This window comes from Podarcis filfolensis (genome assembly GCF_964270895.1).
Source record: "Podarcis filfolensis genome assembly, chromosome: 14".
Lineage (NCBI taxonomy): Eukaryota > Metazoa > Chordata > Lepidosauria > Squamata > Lacertidae > Podarcis > Podarcis filfolensis.
In genome coordinates, this window is record NC_139616.1 from 27,323,015 (window position 1) to 27,346,175 (window position 23,161).

Here is a 23,161-nt window from a genome sequence, read left to right on the forward strand (position 1 = left end):
GGAGTGATGCCCGCTGGTGTCTGTTGTGGCGGTGCTCCTCGCCAAAGGAAGCGAGGAGTGCCTGGGCGGCTGCACTCCAAAGCAGTTCTGTGCTCTGCTGGGGAGGCTGCTCGTTAGCTACATGGTGTGAGCCATGGAAAGGTAAATAGTCGTCGCCTTGTCTTCCCTCACTTGGGGAAAAGAATGTTTTTGCTTGAGCGGCACTGGCCTGACGTAGCATGGCCAACAGCTTTTCCCTTCGCCCACACCTGAGCAAAGGCTCTCCAGGGCTGACAGAAATGGCGTGCTTACCTCAGCCTCCCACCCTGCCTTACGAGAGAAATAATAGCTGTCAATGTGTAAAACACAAAGGAACCAGCGTGGATGTATGAAAAATCACATTTGGGCAACTTTGGGGTTGGTCCCAATAAGGATTTTTGCCAAAAATGCGGGTCATAATCATGGCAACATATAGTTCGACCCCCTGCAAGGTCTGAGGGACAGTGGACCGGCCCCCTGCTGAAAATGTTTGTTGACCCCTGTTGTAGGGGCTTCCCTGGATGAACAAAGGCGCCTCCAGGTACCAACCGCCTTATAGGTCTCCATGTGTATCCCGCCATTGCCCACGAGAGGGCGCTGCTCCCTCGCTCCGTGGCGGCGCCACTTGCTTTCACCTTCGGGAATCCCTTCGCTTAATTCCGAATTCTGGAAAATCCTCCCTGCAGGAGCGCCCCCTGGAGGGCATTGATCGAGTTGCATAAGGAAATGGAAGGGAGCGGTCTCGGCCCGCAAGCGGCTTACAATCATCCTAATAGGCAGCAGGAAATGCTATGGACGGGGGAGGGGAAGGATTTGAACACGACCCAACCTGGGGGCGGGGCTCCTGCTGCTGTCCTCAATGCAGCCCTGAGGCTGCCGCTGCTCCGCTGGTCCGAGCGGTGGTCAGAAGTGAATCCCGCTCCCCCATGCCAATAATCAGCCCCACACCTCTCCCTCTTCCACTTCCCCGGCAGAGATTAATGCGCGCCTTGCTCGTTTCCTCCACTGATTTGGCCAGGAACCGACAACGGGGGGCGCAGGGGGTCTTTCTTGCTGTTTGAAAGGGACCTTCTTTTGCAGCATCTTCGGCTGACCGGGGTGAGGGTCGTGCTTACCTGGCAAAGGGACTGGAGGATATTCTGTCCAGGGGGGCTGGGTGACATTTCGGGGTCCCGCCCCCTCCCCAGCCTCCGACCAGCCCGCCACACCCCCGCCTCTGCATTGTGTGGACCCCTCCCCGTATTCAACCCCCCCCCATCTCCTCCCTTTCTTGATGTCACCAGTTGGTCTGGAAGCACCGCCCCGATCCCTCCTCCCACCCCGACGGCGCCCCGCGATTCCGGCACAGACAGGGAGGGACGCACCACAAAGAAAGGCGACGGCGGGCCACGGCAGGAGAGGCTGGGGCCGGGGAGAAGGGGTCGCGTCTGTGCAGGAGGTGAGAGAGAGAGAGGCGGGCGGGTCGGGGGTGTCTCTGCCTTCAAAGGCTGGCTCTGTGACGGGACTCAGCCCCGAGACCTGTTAGCAGCCAAGACAGACAGTGCCTCTGCCCATGTGCCGAGAGTCTTTTTTTTTCCCGGCAGAGGCAGGGCAGGCGGAGGGAAGCCCCTCTTCCCTGGCACAATGGCGCGCCAGGAATTTTGCACTCCCCCTCCCAGAGAAAGCCCCTTCAGTTATCATCGAAATTTAGCGTGGGAGGGGCAGAGGCATTTTATATAGCTAAAGGGCTTCCGAGATTTGGGGTGTGTGTATGGCCGTCTGAATGGCTGTTTTCAGCATTAGAGGGGCGCAGGTGATGGCCCCTCTGGCGTGCGCCCCCCCCCCCAAGTTTAGCCTTAGGCTGGGGATGTGACAACCAACAGAGCTTCTAACGGAGCTGGGACTGACCCCTCCTGAACTCTGGGGTTCAGCCGTGGACCTTGGCAAGCAAAACAACCTGATGCCCACATGCCCCACCCATCTCAGCAAGGCGCTGGACCAGACCCCCAGTCACCACACAGCCAGCCCTCAAGGGCCACCCTGAGGCAAGGAGAGAAAGGCATCACAAGCGGGGTTCTAATGGCCCCCGCTCACCATATCGCCTGCATTTGCAAAACCCTTCATCTGCTGTTCCCCCACACCAGGCTGTGCTGCCAATCTGGGTACCCATTAACAAATGTTTGTATCTGTCTTGGATAGAGCATGCTTGCCAACTCAGATTTTGCCACAGAAGCTGTGAACAAAAGTGCATTTCCGAAGGACTGTCTGCCACAGGGGGGCGGCGGAGAGAGAAAGAGAAAGGGAGGGAGGGAAAGAGAGAGACTGTCCCCACCAGAACCCTAGGAGAGCACCTGCTTTATAGGAACATATATTTTTATTGCTTTTATATTCAATCTTGTTCTCCAGTGAGTTCAAGGTAGTGTATGTGGTTCACTCTTCCTCAATTAATTCTCTCAAACTTGAGGCCCCATGTGTTTGTTGGACTACAACTCCCATCATTCCTAACTAGAGCACCTGTGGTCAGGGATGATGGAAGCTGTAGTCCAACAACAGATTAGTGTGTCAGACTAGGACCCGGGAAACCAGGGTTCAAATCCCCATGAAGCTCATTGGGCCAGGTACTGTCTCTCAACACATGGTTGTTGTGGATTGGGGATCCACATGCACACCACCTTGAGCTCCTTGGAGGAAAAGCTGGGATAAAGTAAAGGTAAAGGGACCCCTGACCATTAGGTCCAGTCGTGACTGACTCTGGGGTTGCGGCACTCATCTCGTTTTATTGGCAGAGGGAGCCGGGGTACAGCATCCGGGTCATGTGGCCAGCATGACTAAGCCGCTTCTGGCAAACCACAGCAGCGCACGGAAACACCGTTTACCTTCCCGCCAGAGCGGTACCTATTTATCTACTTGCACTTTGACGTACTTTCAAACTGCTAGGTTGGCAGGAGCAGGGACCGAGCAACGGGAGCTCACCCCGTCGCAGGGATTCGAACCGCCGACCTTCTGATTGGCAAGTCCTAGGCTCTGTGGTTAAACTCACAGCGCCACCCGCGTCCCTGGAAAGCTGGGATAGAAATGCAATAAACAAATACCAATCATCCCCAAAACCTCTTTCCTGCTGCACCAGCTGCCCATGTTGCAGAGAACTTTACACTTCCTGTCAATGGACCATGACATCTTGAGAGCTTCAGGCTGGGGAAGGCTGAGATAGACCACATCTTTCAACTATTCCAACTTGTTTGGGAATTTTCATATTTAAAACCTTATTTCCTTCTCCCCCTCTCCTAGGTCCATTCTGAAAGCCTCAGCTGACCTCAGCATCGCTTGCCTCCCAGCCAGGTGAAACTGGTTCCTTGCATCTTCGCACCCAGACTAGCTGCTCAGAGCTGAAGGAGGTGAGTGTGAGGACCCTCAGCCTGTCAGCTCATGTGCTTCCTTTACAAGATGAAGCCTCGACAAATGGGCAAAGAAGTCGAAGCAGCTGCCAGCCGAGAGGGCATTTGGCATCTTCTGGTAAAGGCTGGGCAATCAATGAGGGAACCTGCCTGCAAAAAAGGTTCCCCCCCCCAATGGGGCCTTCCTTGGCCAAGTGTCATTCTGTGAACCCCAGCCTACAATAATGGGACCCACCAGGGTTATTGGGGAGGGCTTCCCCTCGTGTCATGTGGTGGGAGGCAGCTCACGGCCACATATCTTTCTTTCTGACAATATCCCGAGCTATTTAAGGGTAGTGTGTGTGTTGGGAGGGGGGAAGGGAGAAGGGATTGGGAGTCACCATGTTTTTAGGGTGGCAGACATTTCCATCCTTCTCTCCAACTTCCACACCAAAATGTTTGAGAACAACTCAACTTCCACCAGGGCATCAACGGAAATAAAGGAAGTAGCCTGGAACCGCCAGCTCAGAGTATTTTTCCCTTGGCTTTATTGGAAAGCTAGAAGCAGGGAGGAGTGTCTGTGGTGGTGATGATTTATTAATTTATACACCGTGTAGATGCCAAAATGGTTTCTAAGCAGTTTACAAAACCAATATGCAGAGTACACAGCGGCATCAAAACACCCTTAATTTGAATTTACAATGAAACAAACAATTTAGAAAGCATGACAATGAAAGACAGTTTGAAAAAAAGCAGTGAAAACAATAAAACCACAAGCTCAAGTTCAGGGAAAGGCTTACCAAAGCAGGTGTGTAACCAGGTGGTGGCAGAATGCCAACGGTAATGGGGTGTCTCGAATTTCATCAGGGAAGGCATTCCACAACACTGGTGCCACCAGCAAAAAAATTAAATAAATCCCAACCTCTCTGTTACCACAAGCCGATAATCATGAGATTGTGGGCCCTGCTGTGGTGCTGATGGCCTGGCATTTGCCCATGGGAGCTGCCTTACAGAATTGCTGTTTTGTTTTATGTGGCTGAATCTCTCCCTCCACCTGCCTTTGTTTCTGCCACCCTTGGTGCCCTCCAGGAACTGGCAGCAGCCATGACTGCACAACCCTCTGTGGGAATGCTGTGACCTTAGGGGGGCGGATTCTAACATCAGTTGCAGTTGCAAAGAGGAACAGCCTCCCTGGCAGCCTGCTTGTACTCTTTGGAGTCATCAGTGGCCCTTGCTGGGTCTCTCTGCCATGGGAGGAGGGCACAGAGCATCTTGATTGAGTCAGCATGGCTTAGCACATGGCTCCTCTGAGCTGCTCCCCACATGCATGCTGACAGTACTGGGCAAGGAAGAGGCAACCCAAGAAGGCACTTGCTCATGTGTGTCCTAGCCAGCCTGGTTGGCAGTGACTGGGGAGAGTTTTTTCTCCCAGGGAGAAGAAGGGGCATCTGAAGGTCTGCACTGGGTCATCCGACTGGACCAGTGGCTGGATCTTGCTTCAGCATTGACAGTAGGACAGCACCCAGCGCTGCAGTGGGTCACACCCACCCCATACACATTGAAAGTGCACGGTTTCTCCCAAAGAATCCTGTCCTCAGAGAGCTACAATTCTCAGCACCCTTAAACTGTAGGATTCTTTGGGGAAAGTCGTGCACTTTAAATATGGGAGAGTCCCTGAGGGCAGGCAGTGGTGGAGGCGGCACAGCAGGTCATATGGCACATGGTGGTCTGTCTCCCAATACTTTGCAGGGGCTCCCTCTCCCCCACCCCCAACACAGCACCTGGATCCTATATAGGCGACAGGGCATGGGCTTGCCCTTCCCTTGTCTGAAGGCTGAAAGGGCCAGTGCTGAGCTCCTACCCAGCCTCTACAGGCTGGTCTCCCAGCTGCCTGCCCCTGCCTGTAACCAGATCTGGGCCCTGCCCTGAGCTAGGAGATCAAATGACACCATTGATTGTGTGCTTGATCAGCTGTGCTTCCAAATGGATCTCTTCCTCCCAAATCCCAGGGCACGACAATAGACCTGGGCCAAGCAAAGCTGGCTGGCTGCATTTTTCTCAGGCCCAGAGGTCTCCTGTGGGTGGGCAGCCAGCCAGCTAGCTAGTCTCCTGGGCAGCCACCTGGAATCTCAGCCTCCAGGTTTCCTTTCCTAATGTCCGGAAGTGGAGGAGAGTCCAAGAGAAGGCTCAGCAGGGGACTAACTGCCTTTTTGATAGGGAAGGAGTGCATGCACACTTTGACATTTGCCCTCCCGGCCACCTTGTTCCCAACAGGAGGCTCCCCGAGGTGCTAGTCCACAACAAGCAAGGAGCCCCAGCACAGGGGTGTGGCTGCGAGGTCTGTAGATGGAAGAAAGGGACCGAAGCCCACAAGGGCGCCTTCTTACTCCAGGCATGGGCTGCCAGTCCCCACCCCCATTTATCCATTGCCTCTGCCCAGTTGAATTGATGCATTTGTTTCAGTGGTGGGGTTGTGTAACGATAACGGTATTAGAAACCCACCTGCCACTGGAGATGCCTGAGCACCTCTGCAGGCAAATTGCAGGATTGCAAAGGGAAGGGCAGAAGCGCTGGGCTGTTTGGCTTCAAGCCCTCTAGCCCCCTCCTCTCTCCCAGCCACTGGCCGCCCTTGGAGAGCTTTGCTCCCTCCTTCCATCTCTCGGCCCAGGAAAGGGGAGGCCTGGGGTGAAGTTGGCCTCTCTCCCAAGCTGCTTTTGTCCTGGCTGCCAGGGCTTTGCCTCCCTCCTTTTGCAATGGGTGCTGCTGCTGCTGCTGCTACCGTTTGCTTGGGACCAATCCGGAGCCACATCTTGGCCACCCTCCCTCTGGAAAGATGAAAACAGCCACTGCCTTTCCTCCTCCCCCACTTCCTCCCCCGCCTCTCTCTCTCCCCCACTTCGCTCCGCTGGGCCCCTGATCCTCCCCGTGCTGATGCCAATGCTCATTGACCCACCACCTCGACCCTTGCTAGTTCCCGGGGCCATTCTCTCATGCTCCTCCGTTGCCATGGCAAACCAAGTGGCAGGCATTCATCACGGGTTGCCGTGGTTACTGCTGGACGGATGCAGCGAGGAGGTCCTCGAGGGGGCTCCTGAGCAGAGTCCCACCTGGACCCTCTTCATCCTCCTCTCCCTCCTGACAGCTGTGTTTGGGAGGAAAGAAGCCTGCTCAACTGTCCCAGCGCCCCAAAGAAGGGGAATCAGGGGGAATCCTTTTTGTTTAGGGCCAAGCCTGTGCATTGAAACCCTCCCCCATCTCCTCGAGTGCTTGCTTCTCTTGCTGCACAGTTTGTTTTCCTAAAGTGAGGGGAGAGGTGATGGTTCTGTATACTCCCTTTTTGTGCAAAGACAGGGTGTGGATGGGCCCCTGCCAGGGCTCCCAGAGTCATAATTTCCCTGGAAGAGTTGAGAGAGCAAATATCTGCACTGAGTTCAAGGCAAGAGTGGGAGATCTTCCTTTCTGAAAGTCACGTGGCGGTTCCTGCCATGATGCTCAGGAACTGCTCCTCCATTATATGTGAACTGGAAGGCCACAGGAGCCATGTTCTCTGCCATGAGCATGTCTCCCTCTCTGCTTCTCCCTTTAAGATGCAGAGGCCGAGTGCTGGGCATGAGCAAATGATTCCTTCACCACCATCCTTGGCAGAGCTGCCACTACCCACTGGATGGGGTGGGGGACTTAAATACAGGCAATGCCAAAAGGTTTCTCCTTCACACAGGGCTTCTTTTTTTTATAATATTTTTATTTTTCCATATAAACACAACACAACAAACATAAACATACAAAGACAAAAACAGAACAAAAAACATGTATCATTTCATATCCTAATTTCTTATACCTTTCTTCCCCGACTTCCTCATGCCTCCCCTTTCTGTATTCCAAATTCTTATCGATTGTTCAGCAAATCTTCCCTTATTTTAATTTAAATTTAGACTATTCTTCCTTATTCTCCTTGTCTTAACCATTGCTAATAGTAACCATTTACTTTCCAGTCCAACATCATTCTAACTTTCATTAACTTTGTAATATTTCTTTAAATAGTCCTTGAATTTTTTCCATTCTTCTTGCGCTGCTTCTCTTCCCTGGTTTCGGATTCTGCTCGTCATTTCTGCCAAGCCCATGTAGTCTATCACCTTCATCTGCCATTCTTCCAATGTGGGTAGCTCTTGCGTCTTCCAGTACTTCGCAATGAGTATTCTAGCTGCTGTTGTAGCATACATAAAGAAAGTTATATCCATCTTTAACACCCCTTGGCCGACAATACCCAAGAGAAAGGCCTCTGGTTTCTTGGGGAAAGTATATTTAAATACCTTTTTAAGTTCATTATAGATCATTTCCCAGAATGCCTTAATCTTCGGGCAAGTCCACCAAAGATGAAAAAATGTACCTTCAGTTTCTTTACATTTCCAACATTTATTGTCAGGCAAATGGTAAATCTTTGCAAGCTTGACTGGGGTTATGTACCACCTATATATCATTTTCATAATGTTTTCTCTTAAGGCATTACATGCCGTAAATTTCATCCCGGTGGTCCACAACTTTTCCCAATCAGCAAACAAAATATTATGACCAATGTCCTGAGCCCATTTAATCATGGCTGATTTAACCGTTTCATCTTGTGTATTCCATTTCAGCAGCAAATTGTACATTTTTGACAAATTCTTAGTACTGGGTTCTAACAGTTCTGTCTCCAATTTTGATTTTTCCACCTGGAAGCCAATTTTACTGTCCAGTTTAAACGCTTCATTTATTTGATGATAGTGCAACCAGTCTCTCACCTTCCCTTTCTCCTTCACACAGGGCTTCCCAGAGCTCAGGGGGCTTCTTAATTCTTAGAACCACCCCACAAGGGTGCTGTGGTTGCTGGATGTGGAAGGGAAGCAGAAAGAGAAGGGGATAGAGTTCTGTGCATAGGTGACTTGGGGATTCTCATTCCCTGAAGTACAGCCTCTATTTGTTCAGAGTGATGGTATCCCACCCTCTGCTTCAGCTCTAAAACCTCTCAGGGCAACTGACTTGTGAAATGAAAGCTAATGGAGTAAATTTTTTTGCTGTGGTTGGGGATGCACACATCTCAGGCCCTGCTGGGTCAGCATCTGGAGCCTTGCAGGGTCTGCCATGACCAGCTGGCTTTGCATTTTGCTGATGAAATTGCTCATACCTATTCCAAGGTGCTCTGGCTGGGACTGTCTTTGAAGGTGGTTTTGGACCTGTAATGGTTATAGAAAGTCAAGGTTATATCGCACCTATACTGTACTGGTTAAAGTGACTGCCTGTTCATTCCTGTGCCCAGTTTGCTGTTTTTGGTCTTCAAGGTCTTAAACCGTTTAGGACCAGGTTACCTGAAGGGCTGTTTGCCCACCTGAACATTGAGATCAGTGCCTGAAGTCCTGAGGTCTGGCCTGCCAGCAGAAGAGGTTAGATTGGCGGGCAGCAGGGACAGGGCCTTTTGAGTGGAGATCCCACATCTCTGGAAGCCTCTCTCCAGGAAGAGATGTACATCTTGGACACTGATAGCCTTTAAGGAAACTCTGAAGATGTTTCTGTTCCAGCCTGTGTTTGATTATTTCCTATGCTGTGCTTGAATTTCTTTTAAAATTAGTGGTTCTATTGAAATTGCTGCTGTCTTTATGAGCTTAAAAAAAGCATATGAACAACTTTTAGAAGGTGGTGGGTTATAAATATTTGAATACAGTGGTACCTCGGGTTAAGTACTTAATTCGTTCCGGAGGTCCGTTCTTAACCTGAAACTGTTCTTAACCTGAAGCACCACTTTAGCTAATGGGGCCTCCTGCTGCCGCCGTGCCGCTGGAGCACAATTTCTGTTCTCATCCTGAAGCAAAGTTCTTAACCTGAAGCACTATTTCTGGTTTAATGGAGTCTGTAACCTGAAGCGTATGTAACCTGAGGTACCACTGTAAATAAAAACTCAAAATACAGCATAACAATACAACACATACCGTCTTTAGGCATTACTGCCCTGAAGAGGAAGCACACACATAATGGAACAGCACTGCCAAATCATTGCCCAGCTCCTTCTAGCTTCTCCATCGTTTGACTGCTATTCCTGAAGCAAGGAGCTTCCTGTGCTCATGGAGGCTCCCCACAAATGCTCCTCCAGTGCAGGAGGCTTCCTGCATCAGAAGGAAGGGACTAAAAAGTGCCTGAAGAGGACTTCAGTTAAAACCAGCTCCAAAATATGTTGGATGAGCAGTAAGAGCATCTTTGCCTGACACCCAAAGGACATCAGCACCAGATGAGAGTCTTGGTTGCAGATGCTGAGGTGGACACTGCATTGGGTCCTCTCTCTCTCTCCACAGTTGCCACCCACCGGACTTCAGAGGGCTTCTACTGGAGGGGTCAGGTGACAATCATAAAGTCCAGGTGGGCTTATCTGGGAGGAGGAGAAGGAGGATCCACAGCTGTGCCTGCTTGATATTGTAAAGCTGCTATTACATAAAAGCCCTCAGGGTGGCTTCCAACAGCATAATTGAAAACAGACACACGTAGCAATAAATATAAAACCAGCAGTAATAAAAAAGAAAGCAGCAAAACAAAACCCCCAGTTTACAGCTTAAAGCTGTAAGGAAATGCAGAAGTCCTTTGCCTGGCACTGAGATGACATCAGGCCTTTAATGGTGATGGGCAGCACTTTGAATTGTGCCCAGAAATGGATGGGCAGCAGCCTGGTGGCCAGGGGTCCTCTCTAGAGCCAGTCCCAGCCCAGCAGATGCATTCTGTCCTGACATTTCTGGGGAACCTTCCAAGGCAGGCAAGCAGGCCCATGTGCACCGCAGATTGCAGCTGTGGTTTAAGCTAGGAAGCTTCAGCTCTCTTATTATTCTTAATGGAGGGGTTGAGTTCTAGTCTGAAGAACATCAGAAGAGCCTGCCTGCAGCAGCAGCTGGGTCACACCACAGGCTCACCTAGTTCTCTGTCTTGTTCCAAACCAATGCGGAACTCATAAGCAAGCTGGCCCTGAGCTCTCCTTTGCACTGGGCAGCACATGCCATTTGGAAGCAGAGCAGAGCTGCACACTGGCGTCTTAAAGCTTATGTGATGCAGGATTAGGCTTCCCAGGTCACCTTCTGAAAGGCAGAGGGCTTGGCCTAAAAGTGCACCCAGGGCAGAGGCAGAAGAACCTTCAGAAACCATCTAGTCAATAGCATATTAAAGAAGAAGAAAAAACTGGCACACAATTAAAGCATTAAGAATTAAAAATAAACATGTCCAAACAAGCTGACCAGGAAACTCTGCTCAGTACAGGGGTTGCCGTTTGCAAGTCAAGGCCCATAGAACTTTCTATTGTTTGTTACAGCTTTTGTACAGCCATAGACAAGGAATTAATCCGTTTATTCTTAGGTGAAACAACTTATATACAAAAAAACCCTTTAAAATATTAAACCAGACAATTCAGCAACAGACAGAAGGCAGGAAACACATTCAGCCAATACTATAGTCGCCATTTTAATTTATTGTCTGTTGTTTGTTTAACAAACATAGATATATAGGATGCTCAATCAAGTGGTCCCCCACCTCTGCCCCGCCCCAAACCATGGGTCTTGGCATCAGGATCAGCATGGGAGAGTTCCTCAATAAATAGTTACTGGGGAAACTGGAGGGGCAAGAAAGACTAGTGGGCATCAATGGAGCTGTATGTTGGGAGACTGAAGACAGATAAGAAAAAGCACTTCTTCATGCAGTGCTTAGTCAAACTACGGAAATTGCTCCCACAGGAGGCAGTGATGGCCACCAACCCAGACTGCAGTTTGGAAGAGGGGAGACTTCAGCACTGGGGAGCAGGCAGGCTGGCGAGGCCCCCTAGACTTAGAGGCCTGAGTTGCCCTGCCCTCGCATGAAGTATTGAGTTTGCGATTTTGGGAGAGGGGGGACTGAGGCACTGGGGAGAGGGTAGGCTGGTGAGGCCCCCTAAGTAGGCTTCAGCCTATACATAAATCCGGCACTGCCACTGGGACACGATAATCTTCAAGGCTCCACCCTCCAAGGCAGATGCAGTCTGTGTTAAGAGATTCTGCTCATTCAGGATAAGATTTTACATAAACAAAATCAAGGAAAGGGGTGTGATCCCTGCTCGGGAGTGTTGTAATGATGGTGTTGATATTTCACGTTTTACTTCCACCCTGCTGGTGGAGAGAGACGTTCAGTGGTCCCTGACCCAGGCAGCTGTTAGGGTGGACTCTCAGCCATTCACTGCTGATGCACCAGAGGGAGTTGCAACCCAGGAGGAGAAGGAGGTCAGACTGGGCAGAGCCAGGTGCCCAGGGCAGGCTCAGAGCAGCGGGCCAGTTGCCAGGGGAACAGGCAGGAGCCTGCTGCAGGCCTGCCTCTCTGAGGCTGCCCTGCTGGTTGGCCCCACAGCCTGTGTGTCTCTCCCTCTCTGTTTGCCAGCCCTGCCTGGGCGCTCTGCCAGGGCGGGGTGGGCACGGTGCCCAGGAGAGCATGGAGATTAGCCCAGAGTTCAACAATGCCCACAGGGCAGAGGAGCTGCCAGGGAGGTCTGGCCCAGTGCGGGGGGCATGCGGACACTTCCACCCCTTGCTTCTCCCCAGTGGGGTGTTCTTGAGATGCCCCCATTCAGCTTAGCTCCTGGGAGAAGCAGGCATGGAGCCCAAGGAAGAGTTGGAAGGAGAGGGGGGTGGAGGCGGGGCTGACTTTGTCATAGTGCCCCGGAGGGAGGGAGGTTGCCTTGGGCCCAAGAGGCTCTTTTGTTTTGGGCTGCAGTTTTGGGTTGGCGGGGGGGGCACCCATGGGTGCTAAAGCTGTCGCGTGCTTTGGTTCGACGGCACCGCCAGGCGAAGCCCCAACGAGGGTAGCTGCCTAGCTCGGGATTGGGGCTTCAGTTTTGGAGGGCGGGAGAGAGGAGGAGAAGGAGGAACCGCATGGGGGTAGTGCGGTTCTGGGAGAGATTAGCAAAGGGACGTTCAGGGCTGCTTTCAACGGCCGGGGAAAGATGTTGGGGCGGGGCCGGCCCTCGGAGCTTCACCCACATCTCCTCCTCCCTTTCCCTCTCCCTCTCCCTCTCTCTCAGGTCCAGACCTGTCTCTTCCCGAGGGAGGGGGCGGAGGCGCGGCCACTCCCGCCCCGACGGGGGAGGAGGAACCAGAAAGAGCAGCAGTCCGAGCAGCTCCGAAGTTTTGCAACTTGATCCGCCTGCCTGCCTGGTCGAGCGAGAAAAGCCTCCGACGCTCCGCAGCCCGCCGCTGCTGCTGCCCAGGCTCCGCTCCCCTCGGACCCACTGCGCCATGGGGCTCCGGGAGTCGGCGCTGCTGCTGTTGGGAGCGCTCCTGGCCGCCGCTGCCGAAGAGGAGCCGGTGCCGCGCCTGAGTCTGCGCCTCGGTAAGCCTGAGAGGTCGGGGGCGGCCCAGTCACAGCGGAGGCCCCGTCGAGGGATGCTCCTGGCCGGGGAAGCGGCGGGGGACCGGACCGACGCTGCTCTCTCGGCCTGCCCCTTCGGGGTCTGGTTGGGGGGGGGCGCTGATATTTCACGCTGCTGGTGGGGAGAAGGAGATCTCCGCGGGCTGATGGGGTGTTTTAGTATCTTGCGGGGGCTCGAGGGCGCGGAGCCCAGGGTCTTTTCCTTCTGCTCTTTGTAAAGCACCTCGAATACTGACACACACACCCCGAGAGGCTCCGTGAAGAGGTTTTCCCTTTGAGCTTCTTCCTCGATGCCGCGAGGACTGCCATGGCACTTTTGGTCTCCCCATTGGTGTCGGAAGCCTTGAAAGGGGGCCACCAAGACCATCCAGCCTTTCTCAACCTTGGGTACCCAGATGTTTTTGGCCTACAACTCCCATCATCCCTGACCACTGGTCCTGTGAGCTAGGTATCATGGGAGTTGCAGGCTAAAAACATCTGGGGACCCAAGGTTGAGAACCCAACCTCTCACCTTAGGAAAGGGTTCCTTGACTGGAGAGCAGTGCCGCTCCATGAAATCAGGAGCTGGGCCTGATTTGGCCCATGGCCGGACTGGGTGGCCAGCACCCATATGAAAACTACACATGTCTTGCACCCTGGTGGGTGGGTGGCATCAAAAGCATCCTGGCCAGGGCTTTGTTACTCTTGTTTTCCAGCCCACCTAGTGCCAACCCCCTTTGATCCATTGGGGGGCTTTGGCCAGGGGCTCCTGAGCATGTCCCCAGGGAAACTGTGGCTTCGGACAGCTGATGTCTGTGTGGATGGGGTCTTTTGGAGCTGAAGGGGAGTCCAGCTGACCCTGCAGCAGTCCTGGGCTGAGCCTGAGAAGGGGGCTCCCTGTCCCCTGGGCACTGCCATTCATTGCCAGAGCAAGAGTAGCTGCCAGCCTCTCACATTCCAGGGGGTCCTACAGTGACTGCCCCAACATCTCTTGCTCCATAGGGCCTGGGGAGTGAAGAAGGTCCTTCCTCCCCTGGGAGGTCACTGCAACCACTTCTGTGGTCAGTCAAGGCCTCTGCTGCTACCCCACATCCACAGCAGTCCCCTGGAGTCCCCACTCTCCCTGGGCTGTGTTTTTGTTGCTCCCCAGACCAGCAGGGGGCAGGAGGAAGAGAAGGAGGGACCTGAGCACCCTCCCTCTCTCAGGTTTGTCTGAAGGTGGCGGGACCTGCCCCAACAAGCTTTTCTGGCAACTGCATTTTGCTTCAGTGGAGCTGATGAAATAGAGGCTGGGTAGCTACTGGGGACCTCCAGAGATCCGGGGAAGGATTGGGGCCTTCTCCTGTGCATGTGCCAGCCAGGTGCCAGCTGCAGTGGGTGACCCGAATGGTCCCAACAGACTCACCTGTGGCCTCCCTGAAATACTTTGTTTTGTGAAAACCATTAATTATCATATGGGGAGATGGTTTATGGAGGGGATTAGTAGCAAATAACTGCTTAGAAAAACTGGGTATAAGACAAAACACCCATCTAGTGGGCAGACTTTGGGGTGGCTGCTATTTCCTCCGGCCTTGGTTGGGTGTGTGTGTGCAAGAGGCAACAAAGTGCTGTCTCAGCTTGCAGCTTGCTTCTTCCAACACAAGGCCAGGTGTGCAGGTTGAGTGGGTTTGAGGAAGAGGCACCTGTCCCTCCGACAGCTGCCACATCAAGTGACAACTTGCCCATAGGAAGCGCTCATCACAGGACACAGCCCTATGTGACCTCAAAAACAATCCCTTCTGATAAGGATGCTTCACAGGGCTTTGTTCAGGAATAAGCCACTGGGAAATGAGATGGGCTCACCTGGGTGCCTCTACCTGGAAATGCCTCTTGCTGACCAGGTAGGGGTTGGAGTTTGGAAGACTCTGCTCCCTCTTGCTGTTACTCCCCTCACAGGAGTCAGTTGGCTACTCCAGCAGTAAGGAAGACCTGTCATGTCCTGGAGGACCCAAGCTGGAAGCATCTGCAGTCAGTTCAGACAAGCTGTTGCATCTCCTTCCCTCCCTTCCCACAGCTTGCAAGGGAAAGAGGGGGCAGGTTTTTTTCTAGTGAAGCTTCACAGTTTGAGCTTCAGAGCAGGTGCATAGTTAAACTGTGGAACTCGCTCCCACAGGAGGCAGTGATGGCCACCAACTTTTTCAGTTTTTAATGGAGGTGGCTTGTCAATGGCTACTAGCCATGGCGGCTGTGCTTTGCCACCACAGTTGGAGACAGCAATGCTTCTGAATGCCAGTTGCTGGAAACTGCGGGGGGGGGGGAGGTGCTCTTGTGCTCAAATCCTGCTGGTTCCCAAATCCCACAGGCACCTGGTTGGTCACTGTGAGAAGAGGATGCTGGACTAGATGGGCCATTGGCCTGATTTTACATTCTTATGGAGGCTTTAAGAGATGATTAGACAAATTCATGGAGGGAGATACCAAATTCATGGTGCCAGTGGCTATCAGCCACAATGGCTATGCTTTCCCTCTGCTGTTGGCAACAGAATGTTGCTAAATGCTAGTTTGGGGAGAGTTGCTACCGTTGCGCTCAGGTCCCATTGGGGCGTCTGGTTGGCCACTGGGGGAACTGGGTGCTGAGCTAGATGGACCCTCTTTGGCCTGATCCAGCAGCCACATTCTTCTTAGGGCCTTGTATTCAGTGTCCATGGAGATGTTGAACCCCATAGCACCATGTCCTGAATTCCTCTTGCTTGATCATAGGTGTGCGTCCCTAAAAGACTGTGCATCACAGCCGGTCCCTTTCATGGACACTCTTGTCTTTTGGTTGTGCCTTTGGACTCTCTTTTGCTGGTGTAGGAACTTGGCAGCCCAGTCCTTCCCCTCATATTCACTCATTTCCTAGAGAGCTGCTGCAGCAACAGAGTTGTCTGTGTAATACTTTGGAGTCCAGACCAGGAAATTCCTGGATTGGATAGACTGGTGGGAGTGGCCCTCTGCCAGCCTCTGCCCCTTCTGGGTCACAAGCGAGGGCGAGAGATTGCCCAACCCTGTGACGAGGTATGGAGTCACAGATGTGTGCTCTGCTGGTGCCCACGGATCACCATCCTGCGGAAGCTGGCTCATCCAGACTGGCAGGTAGGTGCCTGTTCCCCAGCGAGAGGCAAGCCTCCTGTTCCCTGCTCAGCTGCTTCCCTCTTGCCTTTCCCATAGCTGGTGAATGTGAGCTGGGGCTTTTCTAAGGGATACTCAGAACTGCACAAGTGCTACGCGATTGTAGTTTGCAACACACACCTCTGCATTTTCTCTGCGAGTGTGCACACACACACAGTTGCATGGAGTCCTATTCCAATTGCATTTGGAGGACAACACAAGAGTAGCAGAGAATCCTCAGAACTGGGAAATCTGGCAGCGCTAATGCAGAGACGTTTTATATTCAGGCTTATTTATTTAGTTCATTAAATTTATATAGTGCTTGATTGTAGAAAACCTCAAAGTGGTTTACAGAGAGAATGAAACAGTAAGGTCATTAATAAAGCAATTAAAACATTCAAAAAATTAGAAAGCAGCAATGAACTAACAAACACATCAGCATTCTAAAATGTCTGGGTAGGCTTGTCTGAACAAAAATGTTTTTAAGGTAAAGGTAAAGGTACCCCTGCCCGTACGGGCCAGTCATGTCCGACTCTAGGGTTGTGCGCCCATCTCACTTAAGAGGCCGGGGGCCAGCGCTGTCCGGAGACACTTCCGGGTCATGTGGCCAGCGTGACGAAGCTGCTCTGGCGAGCCGGGACCAGCGCAGCACACGGAAACACCGTTTACCTTCCCGCTATAAAGCGGTACCTATTTATCTACTTGCACTTGGGGGTGCTTTCGAACTGCTAGGTGGGCAGGAGCTGGGACCGAAAGACGGGAGCTCACCCCGCCGCGGGGATTCGTACCGCCGACCATACGATCGGCAAGTCCTAGGCACTGAGGTTTTACCCACAGCGCCACCCGCTGCCACAAAATGTTTTTAGCAGGCACTGAAAAGAGTACAGGGAAGGCACCTGCCTACAATAGGCAAGGAGTTCCAAAGTTGTAGGTGCTGCCACCCTAAAAGATCAAGTTACTATAAATGTGGAACAGATATTATGTGCCGCCTGTAACAGTGCCATTTCGTCAGATCAAAGTGGTCAAGAGGTCACATATGGGTAAGGCAACCTCGCAGGTAGACTGGTTCCAAGTTATTAAGGGCTTTATTTGTATAGTAATAGTAACACCTTGAACCTGGCCTGGTAGCAAATCGACAAACAATGCAGGTCTCTGAGCACATCTGTTATATGCTGGCCCAGTCTCACTGTCAGTATTATGCTGCAGTATTCAGCTTCACACAAGAGATGTCATAAACTCAAACAAAACTATGTTTGGAATAAGAGATTTTTAAAAAGTGTAGGGATGCACGAACATCAGTACAACTGAGCTCAGCTCTCCCACTTCCCAGTACACAGACTATATTGGAACCAGGAAGTCAGCTCTTAGAGAAATAGTAATCTTTGGTATCACAGATCCCATTCATCACTCAGAGACGAAAGTGTTAGTAACTTCCCAGGCACGTGGTCAGATTTGTTAGCTAGTTTCTTCCTGCTTCTGGGAGGCCACAGGGCTGGAGAAGTGGGGCAACTGAGACAGCCTGGAGGAAAGCTCTTCTCTCTTGCCTTGAGAGACACAATCGCCTTCTAGGGCAGTTGCAGGAGCTCCCAGTGTTTACAGAGGTGGCCTGCGTGAGCTGCTCTCTTGATTGGAGGACTTTGCTGTCGCTCTGTGTTGGAGTGGGGAGGGTCGGGCATGGTTCACTCTTGTTATATGTCAGGAGACAGAGATCATGTGTGAAGAGGGTGACTGCAAGAGCTTAGAACATCCTTCCCTGGGGCCTCCTTGAAGTCAGGATGTGGCTGGCTTCTCATTGCAGTGACAAATCTAGGCAGCAGATTTCTGTAAGTTGAACAGCGTTGTTCCTGAATGTTTATCATCTTGTAGTATTTGAAGGAATCTTGGGGCGCTTCCAGATGAGGGTGTCATGTTGCAAATGAGCCATTCAGATCCAGTTTCTTGGTACATTCTCTTCCATACACTGTTTGGGTATTTGTTGCTGCACATTCTGGTGGGCAGAGATTGATGGAATATATTTGTGCTATTCTGGACATGCACACAGGTTTTTCTGTACCTGAGCACATGCAGGGTTTTTTTTAAAAAAAATAATAATCACCAGAAGCACACAAGCAAATGTCAGCAGCTGTTAATTATCACATTTCACAACAGGCCAAATGGAGGGCAGTGCTTTTGTCGGGGAGCAATATCCATTTCCATTTGAGTTTTTAAAAAATAATACTGAGGTCTTGCACAAAAGTGATTTCAGGTGACAAGGAGAAGTGCAGTTGAGTGTCATCAGCATATCAATAGCACCTCACTGCAAATCCCATGTTGATGGCATCCAGCAGCTATGTAAAGATAATAAAAAGCTGGGGGGGGTGTAGGAGGGAATATTGTGGGACCCTCAAAGCACCTGAGACCCTCAAATGCAACTGAGTTAAGTGGAAAACTACCACATTATCTTCTGAAACTGCCTCCACAACTAGGAGCAGAACTTCCATGTCTCGTGAGTCCCCTATTCCCAATTACAGGTTTGGTCCAGCAATACACTGTGGTCAGTGATATCAAAAAATATCAAGAGTTTTAGGAGGGTCAAGAGAGTCACAGAAGTCATTTATCAGGGCAACCAAGGTGTTTTCAGTACCCAAACTGAGCTTACACCCAGCTTGAAATGGATCTAGATCCTCAGTGTCCTCCCAAGATGCCTGCAGCTGAGTTTCTCCAAGTCCCTGCCCCAAGGGAGTATCTGGACAGTAAATGGCCATATGTCTTGGGTCCAAAGTGGATTTCTTAAGATGTGGCTGCTCAGCCACCTCTTTCAAGGCAGCTAGGACTACCCACTCTCTGAAAGAGGTGTTGCTCATCTCTCAGACCATCTGGCCCAAGGATCAGCAAAAAATTTTCAGCAGGGGGCCGGTCCACCGTCCCTCAGACCTTGGGGGGGCGGACTATATTTTTGGGGGGGGGGGAAATGAACGAATTCCTATGCCCCACAAATAACCCAGAGATGCATTTTAAATAAAAGGACACATTCTACTCATGTAAAAACACGCTGATTCCCAGACAGTCCACGGGCCGGATTTAGCCAATGCCACTCATCCCCTGGCTAGCGGTCAATAGCCAAGACGGGATCAAGGGTGTGGTCAGCCACACCTTTGCCAGATTCTTTATCCACATCCTCAGGCTGCTTCAGTTGAAACTGATCCCATAAAGAGACTAGACACCTTCATAGGAGCAGCATCCAAGTTGGTCAGGTTCACAGTGAATACGAACCACTTTAAGACACAAATGTTTCACGTTGCTTTCCTTCAATAAGGTCCCTGCTAAGACTGCTCTGTTTTCAGTCTTCCCTAGCTTGGAGCTGTCCAGAAGCTTTGGAGTAAAGCTCACATCAAGCCCAGCCAGCACAGCTGTAAAAGAAAAACATCTGGAAGGCACCAGAATATTATTATTATTATTATTATTATTATTATTATTTTATTTTATTTTGCTATAATCCTGGCACCACCACCCTCATAAAAACACTTGACAGTTCATGACTCTATACTGGAAGGGATCCCTTCAACTTTGAAACATTGGGGAACCTCTTGAGGACTAGAGTAGTGTGGAGACTGCAGTGACTGTGTTTGAGGAGGGGAAGAGAGATGGGTGGCCTGATCAGGCTCTAGGGTTCTAGAAGACCCCAGACTGCTCACTAGATGCCCTCACTTTTTACAGCAGTAACATAATACAACTTCTGCATGATACTTGAATTTCAGAACTGCACAAGTATTTGGAGGGGGGAGTGCACATCTCCTCTCTCCACAGAACATCACACTTTGTGTCCAACCCCCATTGGAAGGTACGTTGGAGGAGGTTTCCTGGTCCTCCCTGAACAGGTTCTTCCTCCTCCTCCTCCTCTTCTTCTTCTTCTTCTTCTTCTTCTTCTTCTTCTTCTTCTTCTTCCTACCCATCTGACTGGGTTGCCCCAGTCACTTTGGCTGGCTTCTAACATATATAAAAACATAATAAAACATTACACATTAAAATATGATGGACTCTGCCTTTCTCTGCCCCATGGTGGTCCCCACGGACCACCTGAATGGGTAGTCTGAGACACTCCCTCTGTGTCTCTTGTTTAAAATTTTTTGCAATGCCTGCAGTGGCCCTCTGAGATGTTGGCTGTTTTCTGTGTAAACACAAGCTGGCTGTGTTATCAGTGGGTCTGGGAGGCGTTGATTTGTCCAGCTGCTGCTGTGGTCATTCAAGTGGCAGGAAGTCATGGGGCGGCCCAGCTCCAGCAGGCAATTTCTGGTAATTCTCCTTCACCTCTTCATGCCTGACCTTCCCGCTAGCTACACTGTGCTTGGGCCTCTCAGCCGTTTTGTTGCACTGCCCCTCAAACTTGCTGTTATCCTGCTCTATGAACACTTGCAAAAAAGCAGGGATTTCAACAGTCAGCTGTTTTTCTCAGGGATGAGGAACATGTGCCCCCTCCCCAGAAATAGTTGCACTGCAATTCCCATCATCCATGAGCCATGCTAGCTGCTGGGATTTGAAGTCCAGCACCTGGGGGCTTCAGTTGTTACCCATCCCTGCTGGACACGCATATAATTTTATTTCTATTTATTACAAAATTGCATTGCTTAATTTAATAAATGTTTCTAAACCATACAAATACCACCACTCAGAAAAATGTCCCCAAACTAGAGCAAACTAAAACTGAGCAATCTGCAAAACAGAGAACTTTGAGTTCAAGACAGCTTGAGTAAACATAAAGTTTTAAAAGAGTTGTTTAAAGGTCATTCCTGTCTGCTTCTCACAAATTATCCAAGGGGAGGGCATTCCAGGGGTTGCAATGGCTTAACAGACCTGCTTCCATGTTGTCACCATCAGCTGGTCATGAGATGACCAGGAAAGCATCCTGAGAGGATCGCATAGATATGGGCTTTGGGGGTATTGGTAAATTTCCTTCCCCATACTTTCAGGGTTGAGATTTTTAAATGCCCTAGATCAGGACTGGCTAATCTATGGGCCTTCCAGATGTTGGACTACAACTCCCATTCTTCCTGACCCTTGGCCACCCTGACTGCAGCTGAAAGAGGACCACAGACACACTCCACACCTGCTCTAGGTCTTTGGCCTGGGTCTTCCTGACACCCCAAGCTGAAGTGGCCTCCTCATACTTTGCCCTGCCCATCTAGGCTAGCATCCTGCTTCTTGCAGTAGCCAAATATATAGATACCTTCATCCCACAAGCAGGACATGAAAGCAACAACTTCTCTCCTGGTGCAAGGGAGGGAGTGGGAGTGCTGCTCCCCAGCAACTGGTATTTAGGCACAGTTGCATATGGCCATTATGACGGATGACTACTAACTAACGATAAGACTTCTCCTCCTCTTCCTCTGTGAATTTGTCCCTCTTTTCCATAGCACTGATTTGGGACTTTCAGAATATTCTGAATTGAGGTTTTATTTTAGGGGTGGGGGGAACCCTGCCCTGATTGAGCTCTTCTTTAGGATGTTGATTTGACTTACATTTAGTAAACAAAACTTGTAATTTAATTTTACATTTGTAGATGGACGGACAGACACTTCAAATGTGTTTTCAATAGCCAAAAGTAGTTAAGCCGAAACATTTGATTGTGGTGGGGAGATCAGTAAAGGGCACAGTGTGGTTTATATTCAAATGAAACGAGAGCAATTCTTGGAAACTGATTTTATGGGAATACTTACTTGTAAATGTCTCAAGAGATGTCAGCTCAACAGTTTGAACTTCCCTTTTATATTAAATTTGGATTTGAAGGGAATTTTAGCCTGCTTGAAGAACTGAGTGGAATAATATCTGCCCTTCCTATGGAGAGTCACCTGAAAAAGTTAGTTGCAACTTTGACTTTAAGCTGCGGCCTGCCACTGTGCTGCTGCACTCAGCCAATTCATTCCCTTGCTGGTTAACTTTATGAAGCAAGGCATTTCTAAAGGTAAAGTTTGCATGGAGAAATGCAGCAGTGGGGAAATCTCTGCCCCACTTTATTCAGGTTTGGTGTCGTGGAGGAGGGCATTGGCAGGGAAGCCTAACTTTGAATTGTTGGTGGAAATTGTCAGAATTGGGACCTCTCCACCCTTCCCAGAATGCTGCTGTCTGTCACCCAGAAGGCATCCATGGTCTCTAGAAAACAATGCAGCAGAGAACTTTAGCTAGCCCCTCTGTGATTTCATAGCTCTTTTACTGTGTTCATCCTCTCCTCCCCTCAGCCCAGCTAAACTTGTTCTCCTGGGATAGAAGGGGCTTTGCTGAATCCCACCCACTCATCCAGCCTGCCAAAAAGCGTTGTGCTGCCCTCAGCAAAACCCAGCCGGCTCACAGATCTCTTGCCAGGCGCAGCTTGTTGGCCCAGTCTTTGAATCTTAGAGAGAATCCCATAGGAGAAGCAACTGCTGAGCTGGAGGGAGATTCTGTCTAGCGCTTTGCTTTGCTTGGATGGGTCCCTTTGCTGATGCAGCTCTCTGTGCTATCTGTAAGCCTGCTTTAAGCTTAGTCAACGCTTCAGGGCACAGTGGCGAGAGGCAAAGTGTGTGTGTGTGTGTGTGTGTGTGTGTGTGTGTGTGTGTGAGAGAGAGAGAGAGAGAGAGAGAGAGAGAGAGAGAGAGAGAGGGAGGCAGAGAAGCCTGGCCTGTGTCTTGCACCTCAGTTCCTGGCTTCCACAGTTGCATAACCTTTGCCAAGCTGGATCCTTTGGAATAAAACTCCCGTCTTCTGGCCATGGGGGCTGAGGCTACAACTTAGGAGTTGTAGTCCTAAACATCTGGAAGGCTATGGGTTGGTGAAGGCTGCCAGAGAGAGGGGGGGGGGGAGGACATGACATCTTGCCTGTGAGAACCAGCTGACAAACTAGGCATTCTTTGTGGAGGAGCCCCTGGGAATGCTGGCACCTAGTTGTGGGCCAGGGCCTCTCTGTGCTGCACAGAAGAGGCTGAGCCAGCTGTTCCTTCTCAGCCCAGCCTGACCTTCCTGCTGACAGAGCCCCAGGACTTCCTACAATGTTTGCCTTAGGGGTGCCCCAACTTTTTTCAAAGAGGGCCAGATTTGATGAAATGAACATGTTTGAGGGCCGACCAAAGCTGTTGACCTTTTTTAAGGATTGAAGTTGTTGAGCTTTTTTTTACAATTTTACCCCAGGAAATAAACTGCCACAGGGGCCGGATTAAACCTACCGGCGGGCCACATTAGACCCCCAAAACTGACTTTGGACATGCCTGCTTTAGGTCCAGGCAGGTGGCAGATTCCTGCTTCTTGGGGATAAGGAAGAACAGCTTGAAGGACAGAGGG

The 23,161-nt window shown here is 50.8% G+C and overlaps 1 protein-coding gene across 6 annotated transcripts in view; it reads left to right on the forward strand.

Moving 5' to 3' along the window:
• SEMA4B (semaphorin 4B) overlaps positions 1 to 23,161 on the forward strand; it is a 40,117-nt gene that overhangs the window by 1,607 nt on the left and 15,349 nt on the right. Inside the window, exons 1-3 of one of the 6 annotated variants that reach the window (XM_083586392.1) lie at positions 1,337 to 1,456; positions 3,286 to 3,392; positions 12,421 to 12,728. In XM_083586392.1, the coding sequence (XP_083442518.1) occupies positions 12,635 to 12,728 (94 nt within the window). In that variant the 5' untranslated portion in view covers positions 1,337 to 1,456; positions 3,286 to 3,392; positions 12,421 to 12,634. Of the gene's footprint in view, positions 1 to 1,336; positions 1,457 to 3,285; positions 3,393 to 11,816; positions 11,888 to 12,256; positions 12,729 to 15,768; positions 15,860 to 17,594; positions 17,698 to 23,161 lie in introns of those variants that run through there. The other 5 variants (XM_083586393.1, XM_083586391.1, XM_083586390.1 and 2 more) reach the window with 5 other exon arrangements.